The following is a 23,505-nucleotide window of genomic DNA, read 5'->3' on the forward strand; positions in this document are numbered from 1 at the left end:
TTTGTAGACAAGGACTGGATTCAACTCCCTGGGGAGCTGTTTATATTAACATGTTACAACAGAGATGAAGAACATTTAAGAAAAGGTATATAGACATCTAGGCATCTACACGGCTTATGACCTGTCAATGGCTGGTTCAAGTGGCCACTTTACACAACACACTGTGTAACATTCACCATTCTGCCCATATTTGAACATCTATATTCCTTCAATTCTTTCATCTGTTGATGTTTGTGAAGTTAAAGAGCTGAAACCTTTATTTATGCGGGTGAGATTCATCTAATTGATTAATTTCACCTACATACTAGGCAACGCCTGAAAATGTTATTTTTTCAATTTCTATACTTCTTCTTAGACCAGGTGGATTTATCAACAATATTTTAAGTTTGTTAAAATTTTTGTAGACAAAGACTGGATTCAACTCCCTGGGGAGCTGTTTATATTAAAATATTACAACAGAGATGAATAACCTTTAAGAGACGGTAATATAGAAGTCTAGGCATCTACAGAGCTATTAACCTGTCAAATATGGGCAGAATGGTGAATGTTACACATTGTGTAAAGTGGCCACTTAAACCAGCCATTGACAGGTCACAAGCCCTGTAGATGCCTAGACTTCAATATTACCTTCTCTTAAATGTTCTTCATCTCTGTTGTAATATGTTAACGTATTATATATTAAAATTTTATGTCTACTAGATGCTAATGCATTTAGGTAGGTACCGTTTTTATTTTATACTCTATGTTATTTCATTTTATTGACCACACTATGGTAAGGAATCATTTTTCATAGAAAATTCCGATAGACATCAATTTATATTAGCAGCGCGGTCCGTATATCGAGGATACCAAATACATACATTACAATATAATTTGACGATTGAACTAAGTGCTTACATAAACAGTAAGTAACAATTTGTAAAGTAGAACAACACATATCGCTTTCCTTTCACGCGTGGGCCCCGCTCGGTATGACAGGCGACAGCTAATCCGACTTATTAGGTTTCTTTCTTGTTCGATGGCTTCCTAAAGCAGCCGCGATGGTTGGCCAATAACAAATTATATGATTTGGCTTTCCGGACACATCTCTTGGGCAAAGGTGTATCCGACCGTCATTATTTTATCGACAGGCGGATTTTGCGGCTATACTGTTGCGTGGAGGTAATGCTGAATATGACAGATGACGGTTGCCTTAACCGTGTACAACCATTACAGTTGCGGTTTTTCTTACGTCTCTCTCTTGTTCGATAGCTTCATAAAGCAGCCGCGATGGTCGACCCACAATAAATTATATTATTTGGCTTTCCGGACACATCTCGTAGGCAAACGTGTATCGGACCGTCATTATTTTATCGTCAGGTGTATTTTGCGGCTACACAACAGTACCCCGAACGGGGCATAGAATTAAGAATAGTCCAGAAGAAGCGTAGAACCATATTTGAATACATCGGACTGTGTCCAATAATTCCCCCACTTAGACACTTTCGCCGCGCGCATACGTGAAGTCGCCGGGTAATGTTGCTAGATGGGAAAAAAAATCATTACACAAATGTAAGGTAAAAAAAAATAGCATTCTGTTAATTTCTCTTAAATTTTATTGTGCTCGCGGAAACATTGATGGACAACAGATTAGATAAATAAAGGGTCATTTAATAAGAGTAATTGAATTTATGAACTTTGAACATAAAATATAAAACAAATTTAATTTGACACAAAACGGATATTTTTATATCATACAAAAAATATTTGATGTTTTAAAGATAATGTCGTTCAAATGTCCCCCACGGCGTTGTTTAATCCGAGGTCTAATTTTCACTAGTTCTTTTATTAAATGAACAAAGTAGGGTAAAAAAAAATCTACCCGGGCAATACAAACGAAATTTCTATTTTGTTTCTTCGGCAATCTGACAGATGGAAAAATAATTCAATAAAGTAATTCATTTGCTACTTAAACATTCGTTTGTTAATTACACATGAAATGTGATGCCGTCTTCTTTCTTTAAGATCCTAGCAGTATTTATACACTTTAAATGGACCCAACATGGCATAGTTGAATTCAAATCATGAGTTGCGTACTGAGCGACGTCTACAAAGAAACTAATGGGGCAAAACGTAAACCTACTCATTTATGCGTAGTTGAGTCGCCTTCTGTTTGATGTGCGTATGCGGTTTCTGGACTATTCTTAATTCTATGCGTGGGGTAATTCTGAATATGACAGATGACGGTTGCGTTAACCGTATACAACCATTACAGTTGCGTTTTTATCTATCTCCTTTTTTTATTCGGGAGTAATTTATGATAATTTGTCCATTCCCGTTTCTTCCTCGGAAGTGAGCGCATCAAATAAAGAAACCCGCATTATCAGTGGGCCCGCTCGCGCGTTGTGCTATTTTGACGTCAATTCTCTTAAACGTTCGTTTTGTCATTTTAATGCTACGTTTGTTCAATCAGTTCGTAAAAAGGGCCTACGCGCAGTCTACGCGCGCAGTTCTAAACTATATTTTATTTAACAAATTACCTCAGGGATGGAAAATATCCTAAAGAAGGGAATATGGAAGTCTAGGCATTTACAAGGCTTATGACCTGTCATTGCCTGGTTTAAGTGACCACTTTACACGCTGTCTAACATTCACCATTTGCCTATGTTCGAACATCCATATTTCTTAAAATCTTCCATTTTGTTGATTTAAGTGAAGTTAAAGAGCTGAAACCTCAATTGTTGTGAAGAGATTCATCTGACTGAATTATTTCACATACTAGGCAACGTCTGAAAACAATTTTCCAATTTATAAACATCTTCTTCGACCAGTTGGCTTTATTACAATATTTGAGTTTGCCCAAATGTTATATTTATGTTATACGAGCCGAACCCAGCAATGCTTTGCTATTGCTAGATTTGAGTTCTTGCTAAATAGATTACTACTACTACTACCATCACGCCATTTTCCCGTAGGGGTAGGCAGAGAGAATAGATCGCCACACACGTCTATCCTGGCATACATTCCTAGCTTCCCCCACATTCATACATCTTGTCATGCATGCCCTTCGGTTCTGTCTGCTTTTGACATGACCAGACTTAAGATTTTGGTTTATCTGATCATGCCACGTCTTCCTTGGTCGTCCTCGTCTCACGTTGCCGTTCATTTTCGCCATATATACTTGTTTTACTATTCTTTTGTCGTCCATTCGTTCTACGTGACCGAACCATCTCAGAGACCCTTTCTTAATCTTATCAATTATACTTGACTCAGATTTACACTCTCGCCTGATTTCATCATTCGTAACCCTGTCATACGTTGATTTCTCTCACATTCGTCTAAGAGATTGCATTTCAATCGCGTTTACTCGGCTTTCATCCTTCCTCTGCCAGTTCCATGTTTTAAATAGATTAAATGAATTTTATGAGTTTTAAATAGAGTAAATGAACACAATCGAATGTTTGATATCACTAAATGTATGAAGTCCAAGTTAGATTCAAGTCCAAGTTAGTTTAAGTTTTTTGTTTCGGTTTACAAAAATTGTGAGGACAGAGAATTTTAATAAATAGGTGTTCGAACATTGTTTTCCTGTCACTGTCTGGCAGATACCTCCCCGATACTATGTGAAAAAGACAACTGCATTTTAGACGTTTTGTTTGAACATAAAAAATTGACGTTTCGCTGTACCGTTTCCCGCACCTCAAAACTGAACCGATTTTGTTATTTTTTTAGACAGAGTATCAGAATAAAATTTTCTGTTTCGGTATGTTTTACGTTTTTCAAAAATAGTTATATTTGTGTACAATTATTTGTTAAGTGTAAAGTATTTGAAGACAGCAGATAAATCTGTGCTTTTTACAGGTTTGAACGGTTCTAGTTCACATAATAAACATTTTTTTAAAAAACGAAACAGTATAAAGACACGCCAATGGTAACTATCTATAATGTGTAAAAAAAAGCTCTGCGCTGGTTTGGACATGAAGAGCAAATGGACAACGAAAGAAAGGCTAAAAATATTTGAAATGCGAATGTTCATGGATCCAGAAATAAAGGAAGACCGTGAAAGACATGGCATGACCAAATCCAACAAATACTTGAAGATGGACATGGTTAAAGTCGGAATAATCGGCGCGCGTTCATGAGAAGATCTATGAATGTAAAAGAAACGAGATCTGAATGCAAATATAGTGATGTGGCGTTCTATCCTCTCTGCCTACCCTTACGGGGAAGCGGCGTGATAGTTTGTTGTTGTTGTTATTGCAGAAAAACCATTTCTCTAGTGCCATAATTCAGAGAGAAAATACGTGAATACGTTAGTATGAAGAAAAGTCGGACCGCGTTTCCTCTTAAGATTAAACATAATTAGTTTACTTACAAATCTTTATTATTAACCGTTTGAATAAACGTAAAAAAGATGTAGTAACTTTTCATTGGTAAGTAGGTACCTGCGTGCTTGTTTATGATTGAATTCCAAATCTAAAAATAATAGATATTCAAATATTGTATTTAAGTAGGTACCTAATTACATGTATGTATATTTACAAGCTGGACGAGTACGAGAATGCAAAAGTGTAAAAATTTCAAGAATAAAAAAAGTTTTCTAAAATTAACAAAATATATGTACCTAATATAGGTTAAAAAAATATCAAAAGCTTATTAAAATTACATAAACATAATACAAGCTAAAAAGTATAAAAAAGCATAAAAAATATTTCAATAGTATTAAAAATTACATATACAAGCAAAAACGGTCAAATGTTCAAGATGCGCATTCTCTGGATTAACTAACATTATTTATTCGAAGTTCTTCTGGAAAAAAATAATTCTTTAATTCGCACTTCCTGTTTCTGTATTTTGAAATTGGTATGAACTTTAAATTTTTGTGGCAATTTATGAAATTCCTCGAAACCTATGTATTGTAAAGATCTAGTACCAAACTTCGTATCAAACTTTTGATCGCTCTATTCTGAATAACCCGCACATCTGAAATGTCGCGCTTAGTTGCGAAACCCCAAACACAGCATAGGTATGATAAATGTGAATGGACCACAGAAAAATAGATTGCTCGAAGCAGCGAATCTGGAAGCATTCTCTGAAATCTGTACAGTATTCCAGCTACAGGGACAATCTTTCCCTTCACGCGCTCAACATGTTCATTCCAAGTAAGCTGCGAGTCCACTAACAGTCCCAAGTACTTTGTACTTTTTTTTTCTCCAGATAATCATCACCAGTAAAGACATCAATAGATTTATTGCTCTTGTTTCCAAATAGAAGGTAGTGCGTCTTTTTTGCATTTAAGCTCAGTCTATTTAAACGCCGCCATTCCGCCAGATGTAAAACGTCACTTTCAACAGTCTTCTGCAAATCTTGTTTGTTTTTACTGTGGTATAAAATGGTCGTATCATCTGCATAAAGCTGTATTCCTCCTTTGATGCCCAATTTCGTCACATCGTTGATGCATATAAGAAAAAGCAACGGACCGAGTATAGGCCCCTGAGGTACCCCGCAGGTGATTTTACCAGGAATACTAAGCTTACCTCCAACTTCCACAAGACATGATCTATTCGAAAGGTAGTCTGTCAAATTGCTAAACGTATTCCAGTTACACCAATATACTAAAGTTTTTCGATCAAAATGCTGTGATCCACAGTGTCAAAAGCCTAAGGTTTATGAAAACACTAGGAGTATAATTACCTTGATCTAAATGTTTCTGGATCGTAGAAATAAAGTCAAAAGCTGCGTCAGTCATTTAAGAATTTGGAAAGCCTGTCTTTAAGTACTCGTTCAAATTTTTTTGAGAAAACAGAAAGAATGGATGTAGGTCTGTAGTTAAGAACATTTTTCTTGCATCCATCTTTGTAAAGTGGTATAATTTTATTATTATTAATTATCGGTTTTGACTTGGGTTGGGTAAGTTACGCTTGAAATTTGTTTAGTTTGTTTTGTTTTGTTAGTAATTTGAATAACGTTTTAATATGTGTGTATTAGGTCGGCCTCATGGTGTAATGGTCGGCGCGTTTGCCTACCACGCAAGAGGTCTCGGGTTCGTTTCCCGACATGGTTGATCTGAAATATTTATTTAAAATAATGTTTTTACACTAGAGTATTCCATAGTCCATGGACTGGTACCTGAAGCGTAGGACTGATCATCTTACTTTTAAGTAACAAAAATGATCAAGATACGCTGCGATTGTTATACCAATGCAGTAATGGTCCATGCTCAGACGCTGAAGTCTTTGTGGGCATTTTTTCCAAATTATGTTATAGCTTAATTTTAAGATGTATTTTTTAAAGTGTATTTTTGTCATTAAAATTCTATGTAAACATATGCATGGAAAAATAAACTAATGTTTTGTTTTTCAAAGTGCCCTATGCACCATTAGGTTCTGAAAGGGAACGATGATGATTTATTATGTGCAGTTGCATATGCGTACGCAGCTTGTTCATAAATGTACTCAGAAATGTGACGTGGTCAAATAATAAACGATGGAATATTCTTGTTATAGTTGTGCTAGGTCGTAAATATTTTTTAATGTAACCTTTTTCTTATACCGGGTATATATAGTTTTTTATTCGAATAAATTTTAGAGTCCCAATCTTTATATGTTTTAGTTATAAAACCATAACAATATAATGTTTTTGATTATTGTCTACCCTTAACATGGCCGGGAACCGCTAAGCACTGAATCGTTACATTATGTCCCCAAAAGTTGGAATTTTTTTTAAACCATAAATATAGGCTAGAATTCTGACCGCTCACATCCTTGCGTTCTACAACTTCAACTAGACCGTACGGAGAGCTAGAATCCCAACCGTGTATGCGCTTGTGCATTATTTTACTTTTAACGTATTTCGTATAATTTTTATATTTACTTTTAGACAATACAGATATTTCCTTTGTATTTCTCGAAGGTAAAACAATGGAAAGAGCTTCGGTGTATATTAAGGCTGAACCGGGGACTGGCGATATAGAAGGAGATATTCTCCGCACTGGGGAAGGGGCGCCATGGTCCCACGGAAGTGAGGAGCCAGGTTTTGCTACAGTGAAGGCTGAACCGGGGACTGGCGATGTAAAAGGAGACATTCTCCGTACTGTGGAAAGAGTGCCATGTTCCCACAGAAGTGAGGAGCCAGGTGTTGCTACCGTGAAGGCTGAACCGGGGACTGGCGACGTAAGAGATATTCTCCGCACTGGGGAAGGGGCGCCATGTTCTCACGGAAGTGAAGAGCCAGGTTTTGCTACCGTGAAGGCTGAACCGGGGACTGGCGATGTAAAAGGAGACATTCTCCGTACTGTGGAAAGAGCGCCATGTTCCCACGGAAGTGAGGAGTCAGGTTTTGCTACCGTGAAGGCTGAACCGGGGACTGGTGATGTAGGAGATATTCTCCATACTGGGGAAGGGGCGCCATGTTCCTTCGGAAGTGAGGAGCCAGGTGTTGCTACCGTGAAGGCTGAACCGGGGACCAGTACTGACCAGCCTAGGATAACCAGTGATAAAATTATTTTCACGGCGATGAACATTCATTATCCTGTCATCAAACAAGAATGCTTGGATTCGTCTCGTAGAAATGAATTCGGCTCAAGTAAGTAAAACTTATCTCTGTCCTTGCTGTACAACTGCTTCCCTCGTTACGTCGCAATACATCTTATCCAGATATTTAAGTAAGGCCATCACGTTTCCGTATCTTATAACAATTCAGTAATTATGGTCCAGTGTTTATTTATTGTGTATGCAGACAATTAGTAGAATTCTATTCCAAATTTGGTAATGTATCCAAAATAAAACACGTTTATTGGATTTTAATTCTACTTCTTTTTTTTTTAATATACAAAAGGGTATATTGTGACGCGTTTCGTCTTGTTAGGGCATTTTCAAACTAATGTAAATATAAACAAAGTTTCTTTTTATCCTTAAAATAATAGCCGTTTAATGATTGAGGATTTCTGTACAAGCCAAGATAAGTAAAGTAATTAAAAATCAATTAAAATAAAGAAGAATTAAAATCCAATCATCGTTCCTTTTCCGCACATAATGGTGCATAGCGCACTGTATTGGTTCACCAATCGCAGCGTATCTTGATAAAACAATATCGTTACATGAAGATCAGATAATCAGTCTTATGCTTCTGGTGCTGACACCAGGACTGGTCCAGGGACTATGGAATATGCTAGTGTGAAAACACAATTTTAATATTAACCATGTTGGGAATCGAACCCGAGACCTCTTGCATGGTAGGCAAACGCGCTGACCATTACATCAAGAGGCCGATTAAATCCGATTAAAATCCAGTAAACGTGTTTTATTTTGGATACATTACCAAATTCAAAAGGTTTATATTTATTTATTTATTTATTAAGGAAATCATACAGTCTTTATTCAAGGCACAAAAAAACAATAAAAAAAAGTAAGAGCAATTACAGATTTCACACTAATTTATTATGAATGCAGGAGGAGAGGGGAAAAAATCATATTCTAAAAAAGGAAAAAAATAAATATGAAATAAAAAGTACATAAAAGGGAGAAGACATTGTATGGCTTTACTTTCCTCCTTCTCTCTCTGCTTCCATGAACATTTATATTTCTTAGTAAAAATACACAACCAACAATAATTAATAAAATGCAGGTAGTAGATACAGTAAGTATACATTAAGAGTTGAAATTAAATGTTAAAATTAAAATCAAAAGTAAAAATTAAAATTAAAAGTTTAAATTAAAGTTTAAATTAAAAGTTCAAATTAAAAGTTAAATTTAAGTAAGCTTTCCCGAAGATGACCCTAAGTACTTTTTCCATTTCTTTGATAAACATAATCTTATGTTTATTTGGTGATCGGTAAATTTAGAATAAGTGTTTATTTCATTATTTTTTTTTGATAATACTCCATCTAACCTTCGCACATGTCTCCAATATTGTAATGACTGGGTGGCCGAGTAAATGAACAATGTTTGTACTTGGTCCTTGCAAAGAAGTTTATTTAATGTAGCACCTAAGTGCCGGCTACATACGGCGGTATCCTGACCCGCACGCATCCCCGCCATCTTCCATGCTTCGGTGCCATCTCTGGAAGATTCAAAGTGGTAAAAATCAAAGACATCATTCATGAATGATCCATGTTACCTGAAGAAGCATAATATAGGTATTGTTTTACACTCCTGACTTTAGATGACACACTTGCCATGTCTGCCTAGATCATGCCATGACTATACCTATTGTAGATTTAAATAGAGATTGTTAAGATAAGTTTATTCATTGTGTTATATATCATCAACGCCAATTTATTACGACTTTCATAAGCCTGTTGATTTGCTTAAAATAATAATGCTGTAAAAAATATGTTTCAATTTCCAACAATCCAAAGACGTCATTCATGCATCATCAAGTTGTTCAGAGTTAGAGACAGTCTTACCATACAAAGCCTGAAATTGTCTCCACTTCTTGTCTGCTGGTTTGAAAAGTCTAATGTAAATGTTTTTGTTGTTGTTTCAGGTTTACAAGCAAGGCAAAGAGATTTTGACCGTTCAAAAACTCACAAATTGACTCGTACTGGGGAGAAACCATTCTCATGCTCAGAGTGCCAGTATAACTTTTCAACGAGAATTGGTTTAAAATCACATATGTCGACTCATGGTGAAAAACCGTTTTCATGCTCAGAGTGCCAATATAAATGTTCAGTGAGAAGTAGTTTAAAATCACACATGACTACTCATACTGGCGAGAAACCGTTCTCATGCCCCGAGTGCCAATTCAAATGTTCACAAAGAAGTCATTTAAAATCGCATTTGTCAACTCATACTGGAGTGAAACCGTTCTCATGCCCAGAGTGCCAATATAAATTTTCACGAAAAAGTCATTTAAAATCGCACATGTTGACTCATACTGGTGAGAAACCATTCTCATGCTCAGAGTGCCAATATAAAGGTTCACTTAGAGGTACTTTAAAAACTCACATGTTGACTCATACCAGGCGCATTTCGTCCATAAATACTGTGGATGCGGCGCATCCCTTGAAAATTAAAAAATAATATGAATTTTGCAAAAAAACATTATAAATACGAAACAAAACCTTCAAATATGAACTCCTAAAATTCTCACTGAGAACGTTCGGGTGCACGCGATTAAAAAAATATCTTCAGTATACACCTAGCTACGTATGCGTATTTCCTATATCAACGTACGTACTGAATATCTAGGTATCTTGTTCTTGATAGTATTCGTTGTATGCGCGGGATGCTGCTTGTCGAATTGCGTCTAAATTTTCGCGCACGCGCTTTAGGTTCATAAGATTTCTCTTTAGAGACTCAGAGAGATAAGAAGCATCCAACTTGTATAATGCAAAGAAAAAACGACTAACTACGTTTACCATAAAGTAATAAAGTAAAGTAAAAGAGGCGGCCTCCGTGGTGTAGTGGTCAAGACGCTTGACTCACGCATGGAAGGTTCCGGGTTCGATTCCCGGTGAGAACACAAAAATTAATATGTGATTTTTCTCAAGCCTGGGTGCTCTGTGATGTAATTCACCACTGTAATTAGGCCTCCTGGCCTGTTGTGGTGCAAAAAAAAAATGCAAGAAGTAGCGACACTTTAATTGACACTTGGCCCAAATTTAAGAACGATTGTCTTGGGTCTTGGTTTTAGGTGTTTTGATGTTTATATTTTTAATCTCCTTTTCACACCTACGGGGACCACCCTGTAAGACCATCGATGGCGATCTTTCAGCTTTGTTCGGCGGAACTAAGCGACGCAGAATTTACTTTGGAGGAGGCGAGAGAGCCGGCTAACGATAAGGTCTCCCGGAGGCGTCTGGTGATGCTCCACATGCTCCACTTAGGAGTGGAAAAAGAAGAAGTAAATAAGACAATTCAAAACTTCATCTCTAGACGCGCCTGTGCTCCGTCAATTTATTGATGGTCAACTATTAACTATTATTATTTTAATGGACAACCTATATAGAGTATTAAATAATTTTAAATAAACCCTACTAAAATTAAAAACATGATAATTATTTGTCAGCATCCTTACTGAAAAAAGTCACCGCGCGCGCCTGACTCATACCGGTGAGAAACAGTTCTCATGCTCAAAGTGCCAATATAAAAACCATTCTCATGCCCAGAGTGTCAATATAAATTTTCACGTAGATATATTTGAAAACTCGCATGTTGACTAATACTGGAAACAAAATATATCATTTCCCGATTGTGAATACACTTCTTTCAAAAGACATGATTTAATTCATCATTAATTAAATCACATTGGTGTGAAATTAAAAGAAAAAATTCTAAAGTTAGTGAAAATTATTTGCATAAACTCATTTTAAATTCATACAAATAATATAATCTCACGCATTTAGTTTTTTACCGTTAATCAGTTTTACCATTTTTTAAAATTTTCAACTTTGTAATGTAACGCGCTGGCCCTTACGCATGTATATGCTTGTAAGATCACCTACATGGTATGGATGGCCACTAAATAAACATATTTTACAAATCCGCTCCTAAGTGGAGCATGTGGACATAACCAGTTGCCTTCGGGAGACCCTATCGCCAGCCAGCATTTTCGCTTCTTCCTACGTCGATCCAGCGCCTCTTAATTCCGCCGAATAAAGCTTAAAGATCGTCACTGACGGCCTACCAGGACGGCGTGAGCCCGCAGAATAAAAATCAACCATATAATATTTTCTCACTTCCAAATGGGTCAAGACAAAATACAAACTCATCCTAGACAATGTAAGGACTGTCTTATCAAGGACAAGATAAATAAATAAATATAAAAAAATAAATATTTTCACGAAAAAGTAGTTTAAAAACGCATGTGTTAACTCATACTGATGAGAAACCATTCTCATGCTCAAATCAAATCGCATTGTAAACTCGAGTCAGGATTAGGACCGTTTTGGTGTAAGTCTTTATAGATTTTAACAATTACTAAATGGGCCAGATTTTGTCTTGAGGTAGTAGGTAATTATTATTTTTTTAAATTGTCCTAGCATACTTAGTTCTATTTTATTTCATTAGTGCCTGCGTATATTATAAAAATAAAAGAAAAAATGTATTTACTGTCAAATGGACTAAATAAGTACGTAAATACATAAATAAATGTGTAATTGTTACCTACATACTTAGAATTATTTGTGTAGTTTTGTAAAGTATTATAAATGTACTTGGAATATTTGTAAAGAAAGGGGAAGAGACAGAGATAAAAATTAAATTGATGAGCAAGGGGTTTCGAAGGACCAATAAGAAGACGGCTATCATCCCTACCAGAAGGCGTCTATCCAGAATACTATAAAAGCCGTACAAAAGAAAGACCAGCCGTGAACGGTCGTCCGACCATCAAATGGAGAGTAACAAACGTTCGTATTTCAATTCTTCCTTCCTTGCTAGAGTTTGTTACTTCAATTAGGTTGAATCATAATTAATTTTTTGTAACTCATTCGATTTTTTAAGCATTCTTTGAACCTAAATAGAATATACATTGTCAATTGTTATCACATATTTGATTTTATTTCTTTCCGCCTCTACCATCTTACAGCTTTTAAGAAGCCTTAAATTCAATCCAGTTAATTATGTTTAGTTTACTGAATAATGTAATTAAATATTTGTATATAACCACTTACCGACTTTTCAATGTCTACCGGTTTCGTCAGGACACTAATTAAACTAACATGCGAAACCCATTACACACCTTCACCATAGTTGTTGCACAAAAACATAAATAATGCGATGCATTTTAATAGGCACAACCATTACATGCACTGATAAGTTTATGAGAAATAGTTTACAACTGAGGGAGGGGCGTGAGTTTAATAGGTACAAGGTGACCATTTTTATGGAACATCGTAAAATGAAAAAAACAATGAATAATGCACCAAGAAATAATTTAAATTCATCAAACAAAAGTGCTTATTTGAACATAAATGATGATATAAACTGTATGTACATTTAAAGCCAGAACATAAGTTGTTCTAATTGTTAAATTATACGTCAATATCTTCAAAATTGTTATCTCTTATTGACTTCAGAAGTACATACACACACATATATATATATATATATATATATATGTATAAATTAAAAATAAAAAACTCAAGAAGCTTCTTTTTCAGAGACTTCTTGAGAGAATTTAAAAGGTAGTTATAATAAATGCATCGCAACGACCAGACCAATTGAGAATAAAATCTTTTTTGTTTTTTTTTCTTGCCATTGGGATCGAACCCGCGACGCCAGTTTCACAATAAGCCGTTTAACCAACTGCACCACGGCGCCCGTCTTGCACGAACTGTTCTCTTTTGCAGAACAAAAACAGAAAGGTTTTTAATGAAAAAGGATGATGGATCAAATATTTTTTGCTCTACGAAGCATTACAGAAAATATTTTCTTTAAAAAAACCAAAAGCTTTTCAGCGCATTTATAGATTTCCAAAAAGCATTTGATAAAGTTGACAGAGATAATTATGGAAGGTGTAATTGGAGTAGGTATGGAGTGTAAAGCAATCTTATTCGGGCTATTGCTTCTCTGGACAACTCAGCGTGCATCAGGATAAATGGATAATACACATCGCTGTTTGACACTAGGTAAGTACATCAATGATTGTGGAAGAATTTAAAGGTTTTTAAATGGGAGAAAAAATTGGTGATTGAACTGTCAATTCTCTTTTGTATGCTGATGATGCAGTGCTTCTTGCTAGCAACACAAAGTACCTCAGGTGCACTCATGCCGTTATGTAAGGTTGAGACCATTATCGACAAAATCAAGAAAGGAGCTCTGCGCTAGTTTGGACATGTAGAGCGAATAGACGGCGAAAGAACAGGTAAGAATATTTACAATGCAAATGTTCATGGATACAGAAAATGAGAACGACCGAGAAAGACGTGGTATGACCAAATTCAACAAATACTTGAAGATGGATATGTCAAAAGTAGGAATTACGAAAAGAAACAATTCCCATTCCACTTACTTACTCTACACGCTTATTTACTTCTAATATTAATAATACTACCACTTACTCAAAATAAAATAAAAATAACATAAAAACTATCTCCGCATCCGATGACGTCATACTTGGTGACGTCACGAGTTGTCTGTTTTCATTTATATCCAAATAACTAGACTTTGATCCTTTATATCTTTTTTATTTGTGAACAGATTTTAATAAGAATATTACCACTTGTCTTGTGATTTTTTAAATTAGTTTGGGTAAAATTAATTTAAAAAATCACAAGCCGATCGGTACTATTCTTATTAAAATCTGTTGAGAAATAAGTGAGATATAAAGAATTAAATTCTAGTAATTTGAATGGTGCCGCAACGTCATTAAGTATGACGTCTTCGGATGTTTTGTAACGTCATCGGATTTTTTTTTCATCAATGTCTATGAATTTTATAGAGCATTGTAGATAGCTTCCTTTTTCTATGTGTTTTATTGCGATAGTTCTACATTATCCCTGTTTGCGGCGTCCTGTCACTTGTCAAACGCTACGAGTTGTGATTTATCATTTTTAAAATGTATTATCGATGCATTGTGCCTAAATGCAGAAATACATCAAAAATTATGCCGGAAAAACTATTTTTTCACTTACCCAAGAACCCAGTAATGGCAGAGAAGTGGTGTCGGGCGGTTAAAAGCATCAAAATATATTCAGTCAAAACCAATGTTTATTTCTGTGAGGACCATTTTAATGTAAGTATTATAATACGAATTCATTATGCATACCGTTTAATATGTGTAATGAATAGAAATATTAGACTTTCAGTAACAAATTTTATAGAAACTATGCGTTCAGAGCATATTAATAATATTCAAATTAATGTCAAAACCTGAAATTCTAATTTCACAAGTTAATTTTTCTCAGTGTAAGGATAAATTTACAATTTCGTAGCTCACAAATCATGGTACACTATTTATGACTTAGATCCATGGGCAATGAATTTTTAAAAATAATATAACATTTATTTTATAGATGAAAGAAGATATAAAAAACTATCTTAAATTTTCTTTAATGGGAAGCCGTCCATTTTTGAAGGATCACGTGATTCCACATATTTTTAGTGGCAAAAATGAAGAGCCTGTACGGGCTGTAAACCAAGGTCTGTATGGAAAAAAAGTTATATGGCGGTCTAAACGCCGTTTTGGGATATTTATTGTATAGCGCCCTTGAGGTCATTATTACAAAAATGGCGTTTTACAAATTATCCACAGTAATAAGAATAATATTAAAAAGCTATGTACCAACCCTTACAGGGGAACGGCCCTATGCTTTGTATATTTACATCTGTGAATTCTGCTATGAAGCGCTGGCGGCACGCGTCCGTAAATCGAAAAAACAAATACATCAATTACAATATTATTTGACGATTTAACTACCTAAGTCTTTTCATTCAAAAGTAAGTAACAATTCCAGTATGTAAAGTAGGACAATATATATCGCTTTACTTTCACGCGTGGGCCCCACAGGTTGTTCTACCTACCACGATGCAGAACCAACCTGCCAATGGTTATGCCGGTGGGTAGAGCAATCGTGTTATTCAATCGTATCGCCTCGAATGTCGATATATATCAAGACGGTGGGATTTCTCTTAGGAGGGCAATTTTCAAATTGTAACACATACTCGTATGTCCATTTTGCGTGACTTTTTTGTTGTTTTTCTTATTATATTAATCTGATGTGTATCTTTGTAATGTACTGATAATGAACTCTGTAATTTATTTATTTATTTATTTATTAACGGACATTGTCCATGTATACAATTTATAAGGTTTAAATATTACAATAAAAGAATAGTTTAAAACATTAAAAACAAAGAAAAGAAGCATTGACAAACATAAGGGACATCGAGACAAAATCTGGCCTATTTATTTAGTGCTCGTTTAAATCATTGTAAACTTAAACCAAAAAAGTCCAGATCTTGTCTTGAGTTAACAATACGACAAAGACGGGTCATTGGAGAATTAAGGCCATAGTTTGTTCTATGCTGATCGATGAACAGTACTTCATTGTTTCTCAATCTACGAGTCGGAATATTGAATTTTACTTGTCCCAGTAATGATGGAACATCGATTATACCATTTAGTATGCCGAACATATATATGGAGACAATATTAGTTCTACGTTTTTGTAAACTAGAAATATTTAACATTGACTCTATTTCAGCATAAGAATAAGTATCTCTCTCTAGTCCAAATATCCACGCTATTTTTCGAAGCAAGCGATGTTGGACTGATTCAATGTGATTTATGCGATTGACATAGAATGGAGACCAGACCACGGAGGCATATTCTAGAAGAGGGCAAACAGTTGAGCAATAAAGAATTTTGATTTTACGGACATTAGTAAAATCAGAGGATATTCTGTTAATGAAGCCAAGTAATTTCAGTGATTCATTTACTGTATTATCTATATGCTCGTTGTATGTCAGTTTATAGTCCAAAAGAACTCCTAAATCTTTGATGGACTTAACTACATCAATTTTGGAGTTTTCTAATAGGTATTCGAAGGAAATTGGTTGTTTTGTTCTATGAAATGACATTATTTTGCTTTTTTAAATATTTAGTTCTAATTTATTGACTTTACACCACCGGTTAAAAGAGTTAATGTCTGATTGAAGAAGAAAATAGTCTTGTAAAGTTTAAATTATTTTAAGAATTTTATTGTCGTCCGCGAAGAGCCAAAAACGAGAGTAAGAGAATGATTTAGCAACATCATTAATAAACAAATTGAAAAGCAAGGGTGCCAAATGAGCACTCTAAGGTACACCCAATGTAACATCAAAACTGGTTGATAAATAGTTATTTATCCGAACATTTTGTTTACTACCAGTTAGATACGATTTAATAAATGAGATTAATGGATCTCTTATTCCCAAGGCATGTAATTTATACATGAGAATTTTATGATCTACTTTGTCAAATGCCTTAGAAAAATCTGTACAGAGAACGTCAATCTGCTGACCATTTTCAAATGCTTTGACAATAACCTGGGTATAATCTACCAGGTTAGAGGTGGTTGATCTGGCAGATCTAAATCCATGCTGTTCATCGATCAGTATATTCTCAAACATGGGCGTGATTTTGTTAGCAATAATAGCTTCAAACATTTTAGGGATACAAGATAATGTTGAAATAGGCCTATAATTGCTAACATCAGATTTATCGCCTGATTTGAAAATAGGCCTTATATAACTTATCTTTCATAAGGGTGGAAACTCACCAGATGACAGAGAGAGATTAAACATGAATGAAATTGGTTTAGCGAGAGTGTAGCTACAATTTTTTAATAATAAATCTGGAATACCATCAGGCCCAGTAGTCTTTTTACTAGTTAATTTGTTCATAGAACGGAAAACATCATTATTAGAAATTGTGCAACTGTTTAAATCCATAGTATTTAAATAGTGTAATGGGATAGCGCAGCACAAAGAATTATTATTTTAAAAAACGGATGAGAAATGAGTTGCAAAAAGATTTGCAATGTCGGCACCATTAGCTGCTCGTCCGTCATTGAGGAACATAATTGACGGTATATGGTGATCGCTACGCTTATCCGAGACAAACTTCCAAAACTTTTTCGGGTCATCATTTATCATCTGCCCAGTATTGCTAATAAAGACACTATAACAGATTCTTGTCTCCGCTTTTACCATTTCTCTCAATTGGGAAAATATTTGGTAATTTATTAGGTTGCCAGTTGATTTATATAATTTGTGATTCTTTTTTTTTCAAATATTAAGTTTTTTAAATACGGACTGAACCATTTTGGAAACTTTGGTCGGATAAAGTTAGCTTTAGAGATGAACATACTTATTGCTTCATTCAAACATCGGTTAAAGTTAATTACAGCCTCATTAATATCAGTATAAGAAAAAATAGTGCTCCAGTCATAAGACAAGAAATATAGGTTTAACCCATCATAATCACCTTTATCAAACTTGTAATGCGCATTATCGTTAGGCTTAAGTGAGTCAATATTAAAGGCATGCGTAACATTTAAATCAAGTGGTGGGTGATATTTGTCGATGGGCAACAAAGGATCATTAGATTCTAATACAGAAATGTTAGGTATATTACTGAAAATCAAATCTAGACAGTATCCTGAACATTTTTTTACGAAATTTAATTGATACATGTTCATGTAAGCAAATTAATTTACTACCACCGCTGTTTGAGGGCTATTGGGGCTTTGTGTTTTAACTCCACCTCCACCACTAATCCAAGATACTTTAGGCAAATTATAATCTCCACATATCAGCACAGAAGCTACATCAGTGGAAACAAGCTCTACCAATTCTGTGTGAGCCTTGTAAGTATCAATAGACGAAGAAGGTGGAATATAAACACAACCTATAATATTTTTTTTGGAACCAACTGAAACACACAATATAATTTGATCTGCAATTTTGCTAGAAGACTCAACAGTGTAACAACAATACAATTTATTTACACATATCATGACACCACCGCCTCGACTTTTATTTGAAGATGCTGAACGATCACAACAAAATATATTATACTCAGTTAGTCCTAATGTTCTCAATGTAAATAAAAATAAATAAATGAATTGTTTTAAGTGACAGATTCTTCTTAATTACGCATAAATTACTTCGAACAAAAAAAAATGAGGCTTAAAGGGGCGATATTTGTAGGTGCTCGAGATCCTACTATTTTTTTTATTGATTCATTTCCATGATATTAAACTTTGAGGTTATAAAAATATTAACTTATTATTTCTCGTAGGAAAAACAATGGAAATAGCTTCAGCGAACATAAAGGCTGAACCGGAGACTGGCGATGTAGAAGGAGATATTCTCCGTACTGGGGAAGGGGCGCCATGTTCCCACGGAAGTGAGGAGCCAGGTGTTGCCACCGTGAAGGCTGAACCGGGGACCAGTCCTGACCCGCCTAGGATAACCAGTGATATAATTATCTTCACGGAGATGGATATAGATTATCCTGACATAAAACAAGAATGTTTGGAATCCTCTCGTAGAAATGAAATTGCTTCAAGTAAGTAAGAATCTTGGGTGTGAGGTGGTTTGACTTTGTAAGGGTCGAAGTAATAGGAGAACGGACGCGGCACATTCAAATGACTACTGTAACCGAGCGCAGGCGATACAGTTGACTGGGCCATATACTGTGGATGCCTCCAGAGAGCCTTAACCTATTTTACAAGGCATCAGGTTCTTGACGTCCTAGACGTCCGCTGCATACTATTCGTTGGAAGTGTATGTCAGAACTACGGGATGCGAATCTGACTTGAGAGGACTCACAGGAGCTGGCAGCTGATATAGATTCATGGAGGCTCTTCGTGGTCACCATATGCTCCAACTAGGGAGCAGACATGGAATGATGAGGATTTAGAGACAGCCTTACTATAGGAAGCCTGAAATTGTCTCCTTTTCGTGTTAGCTGGTTGGAAATGTCTTATTGCATTAATTCAGTGCTTATTAATACATTCACCCGGAAAAAGTCTTATTTATATGGTCTTGTTGTTGTTTCAGGTTTACAAGCCAAGCGGGAAGATTTTTATTCCTCAAAAAGTAGCAAGTTGACTCAAACTGGTGAAAAACCATTCTTATGCTCAGAGTGCAAATATAAATGTTCACAAAGAAGTAGTTTGAAATTACACATGTTTACTCACACTGGTGAGAAACCATTTTCATGCTCAGAGTGTCAATATAAATGTTTACAAAAAAGCAGATTGAAATCGCACATCTTAACTCACACCGGTGAGAAACCATTCTCATGCTCAGAGTGCCAATACAAATGTTCAAATCAACGCAATTTAAAATTACACACGTTGACTCACACTAGTAAGAAACCATTCTCATGCTTAAAGTGCCAATATAAATGTTTACAGATGGGTCATTTAAAATCATACATGCTTACTCATACCGGAGACAAACCAATCTCATGTTCAAAATGTAAATATAAATATTCACGTAAAGCTTTATTAAAAATGCACATCTTGTCTCACACTGGTGGGGATCTATTATCATGCTCTAAGTGCCAATATAAATGCTCACTAAGAAGTCATTTAAAAAGACACTCGTCGACTCATACTGGTGAGAAACCATTCTCGTGTTCAGAATGTCAATACAAATGTTCACGTAAAGATCTATTAAAACTTCACATCATGTCTCATACTGGTGAGAAACCAATCCAGTGCCAATATAAATGCTCGCGAAAATGCACTTTAAAAAAACACTCGTTGACTCATACTGGCGAGAAACCATTCTCATGTTCCGATTGTGAATACAGCTTTTCTAAAAGACGCGATTTAATTCATCATTCATTAAATCACATTGGTGAGAAAGTTCTAACTGTGAAATTACTAAAAACTATTCACAATTCTTAACAAAAAAAAATTTTTGTCGCTTCATTTTAAATTTATACAAATAATGTGATCTAACCCACATAGTTTTTACCGATAAACAGTTTTTCGGATCATTTAACTGGTAGTTTTCTAAAATAGTTCTTTTAAAGCATCATTATGTATAGGAGACCTTAGGTGATTGGTTTACACTTCAGATTGATTGCATAATAATTATTAAAGATATGCTTATGAACCAAATAACTACAGAAGTTACTCCAGCCCAGATATAGACAGCGACAACAGGATGTTGATAGCCAATAATCAATTGAAATAGCTGAAAAAGAAAAAACAACCATATTAAATGGAGTATTAAAAGGTCATAAATAAATTTATGGAAAAGACACAAGAATGTATAAAAAAAAGAGGAAGCGATCGTAAATCAGGTCTGCAAACACGTCACTGCTCATCCTGCCCGCATGGACCCTGCAGTATCTTCGTCTGGATCTGCTCCATCAGCATATAATATTACAGATTCAGTCTTGGAGTGAGAATATATCAGCTTACCCAGAATAAGAGATTGTTGTAATAATATTGATTATATTGTAACTAACCCACAGTAATTTATATATTTTATAATATATATATATATTTTTTTTATGATTTTATTTTATTCAGAAAACATACAGTCATACATAATAAGTATTAAAAACAACAATTTTTTAACTAAAAAAGACCAATTAAGTTTTCATAAATTATGCAAAACATTAAATGTGACAAAAAAATAAATTGATAAGAATTTCAAGTGAGAAAAGAATAATTGTTAACATTTGCGTTTTCCATGGAGGTAATAAATTAAAATAAATAAAGATACGAATGTACACTTCGAGCCATCCACGCACACACATGAACGCACATATAAAACATACACAGACATATACATTACCCGCGGCACATATACACAGCATAAACCACTCAAGATGCACATTCAGCAACTATTCCAAATAATCGACCCATGAAGAAATTTTCTGTTCAAATGCAACGTGCAGTTAAAAATGTCCACATCAATACTGAGTCCATTATGATTTCTACAGCTACGTCCAATGAATGAATTCGAGGTATAATTGTTTTTACAAGTTGGAACATAAAAATGTATACGGTCTTAGCCTATTACAACTGTTATTTCGACGGTAAAAAGGCTTAATGATTGGTTCGCCGCAAAGGGAATTTTACAGGAGAGTCCAAGTGTTTTTTTTAGGAAATGTGAGCATAACTTTTTCGTTTTAAAACAATTTCAAAACTACATTGTTTTGAAATTAAGTACATAGATATATAGTTAATATATAACATAACTACATAGTTAAGAATATCATTATTTTATTTTTTATGTACCTTAATGTTTTTTCATTATATGTTCTTTTATTTGTTGAACTAATTGACCGAATAGATGCTGCTAGTTCAGACCTAAGACTCTCAATGAATATGAGCAAAACTAAGCTTGTGATCATTGATCGAGCTAATAAAGTAGCGCCATTATCCTTACTGCGCAACTTAGAAAGAGTCTACATTTTCATTTATCTAGGTTCTCTCATCAGCGATGGTGGTGGGTGTGAAGGTGAAATACGGCGAAAAAATGTAAGTTATGCTTTACTTTTTAATTACGAAGAATGACCTTGGTAATCATTGAATTGGGTTACAATTGTAAATTCAGTCATATTTAAATGCGATTTCGAGCAATTCAATTTTTTTATGGCGGGCAAAATTCCCTGCATGTTCCTCCATGTTTGCCCGCAACCATTATTTGTTGAACTGTAGCTCATATGGCGTTCTTGTCTAAGAACTACTTTTTTGAATTATTTATTCAAGGGCAAAATTGTCGTTTGAGCATATTTTCAATGGCTAACTAATAAAATATTCGTCTAAAAACAATTGGGCAAATTTACCCGTTAAACCTTATTTGTTTTTATACGAGCAATTTATAGGCCTTAGGGTTGTCAAAATCTGGTTGATAACTTAAGAAAAATTAATAAATCTTGTTTATTTAAAGAAATGTTTTATTTTAGTACACATACCATAATCCTAGTCTTAATTACCTAAATGTCAATTTTCAATATCAGGTAGGTACACACATTATTCGAAATGGCAAATACTTATACCTATGTTGTGAGAAATAATAACTGTTTGAGGAATATAGTTAACGAAAAACTAAGAAGGTTAAAACTAGACGACATCAATTTTAAAAATTAATATAAATTAATTCGGATTCTACGCTACTATGTTTTATAGTTCCTGGACTGGAACCTGAAGCGTAAAAACTGCCCATCTTGCCTTCATATGTATTATAATTAATCGCTGGTACGTTTCGACTAGAGCACCGGTGCGGTGCCTTATGTGCCACAAGCGCGGATTAGAAAATGGTGGCGGAAAAGTTAAATAGAGTTTATGAATATATGTCAAAAGTTTAAATAACAGGAGCGCGCACGAAAGAAGATGTATGAATTTCGAAAAAGCGAAGTTTGTATGTAATTTTAAAAAAAAGGAATTAATTTTTGGTTTTCATTTAGTTATTTTTATTTATATCGGTAAGTTCTTAAAATACAAACATTATTTAATGGCCATTAGTTTACTAATTATTATTAAAAGGGTTATTTTTTCCCCAGCGGAAAACATGGAATATTTTATTATTAAAGTTATTATTTTCAATAGAAAGGGTTTTGAAATTCTAAATAATTTGCCCCTCGGTCATTTAAATTCAACCCAAGGTATCGAATCCTAAATGACATTAATAACAGACGGAATATTATTTTAAGTATTTAGTAACGGCTCAGCTAAATATGATTAAAATTGATTTATTTTTAGGCGGTAATTAAAATGGCGTTCATTTCAGAATTGGCCAGCATGAACTAAAAGGTCATTATTGTCAAAGTGCATTATTGTTTGAGAAATCCTAGAATAGAAAACAAAAGAATATACTGGAAGTTTATATAAATTCGTAAAGAAATATTTTTAAATATCGCCACGTATCGCTCCTTTAAAAATAAACCGAATTAACTCAAAAAATAGGTAAAACGAGATTTTACTATAAAACGAATTAAACGCGTGAAAAGAATAAGTACAGTTCAACAGGCTCCTTATTTAAAGCTATACAAGCGAGATAGAAGCTCGTCCATCTCTTTTTGATTTACTCGGCCGCTTCCTTCGGGATTCACATCACGCGACGAATC

General features: G+C 34.6%; 1 protein-coding gene across 2 annotated transcripts; it reads left to right on the forward strand.

The window, feature by feature from the left end:
- The first annotated feature begins 795 nt into the window (after window positions 1-795).
- Window positions 796-18,975, forward strand: LOC148270966 (uncharacterized). Of its 2 annotated transcripts, none has more exons than XM_088241987.1 (3): window positions 796-904; window positions 6,892-7,563; window positions 9,466-10,541. In XM_088241987.1, exons 2-3 carry the CDS (start codon window positions 6,900-6,902, stop codon window positions 9,999-10,001), a joined length of 1,200 nt encoding a protein of 399 aa, XP_088098113.1. In that variant the 5' UTR covers window positions 796-904; window positions 6,892-6,899; the 3' UTR covers window positions 10,002-10,541. The 2 variants fall into 2 exon arrangements, with proteins under 2 accessions (XP_088098113.1, XP_088098114.1); XM_088241988.1 differs by lacking the exon at window positions 9,466-10,541 and adding an exon at window positions 18,884-18,975 and having other exon boundaries at window positions 818-904; window positions 6,892-7,446.
- Window positions 18,976-23,505: the final 4,530 nt, after the last annotated feature.

This window comes from Micrasema longulum, unplaced genomic scaffold, assembly GCF_059751315.1.
Source record: "Micrasema longulum isolate JH-2025_06_02 unplaced genomic scaffold, ASM5975131v1 h1tg003214l, whole genome shotgun sequence".
NCBI lineage: Eukaryota > Metazoa > Arthropoda > Insecta > Trichoptera > Brachycentridae > Micrasema > Micrasema longulum.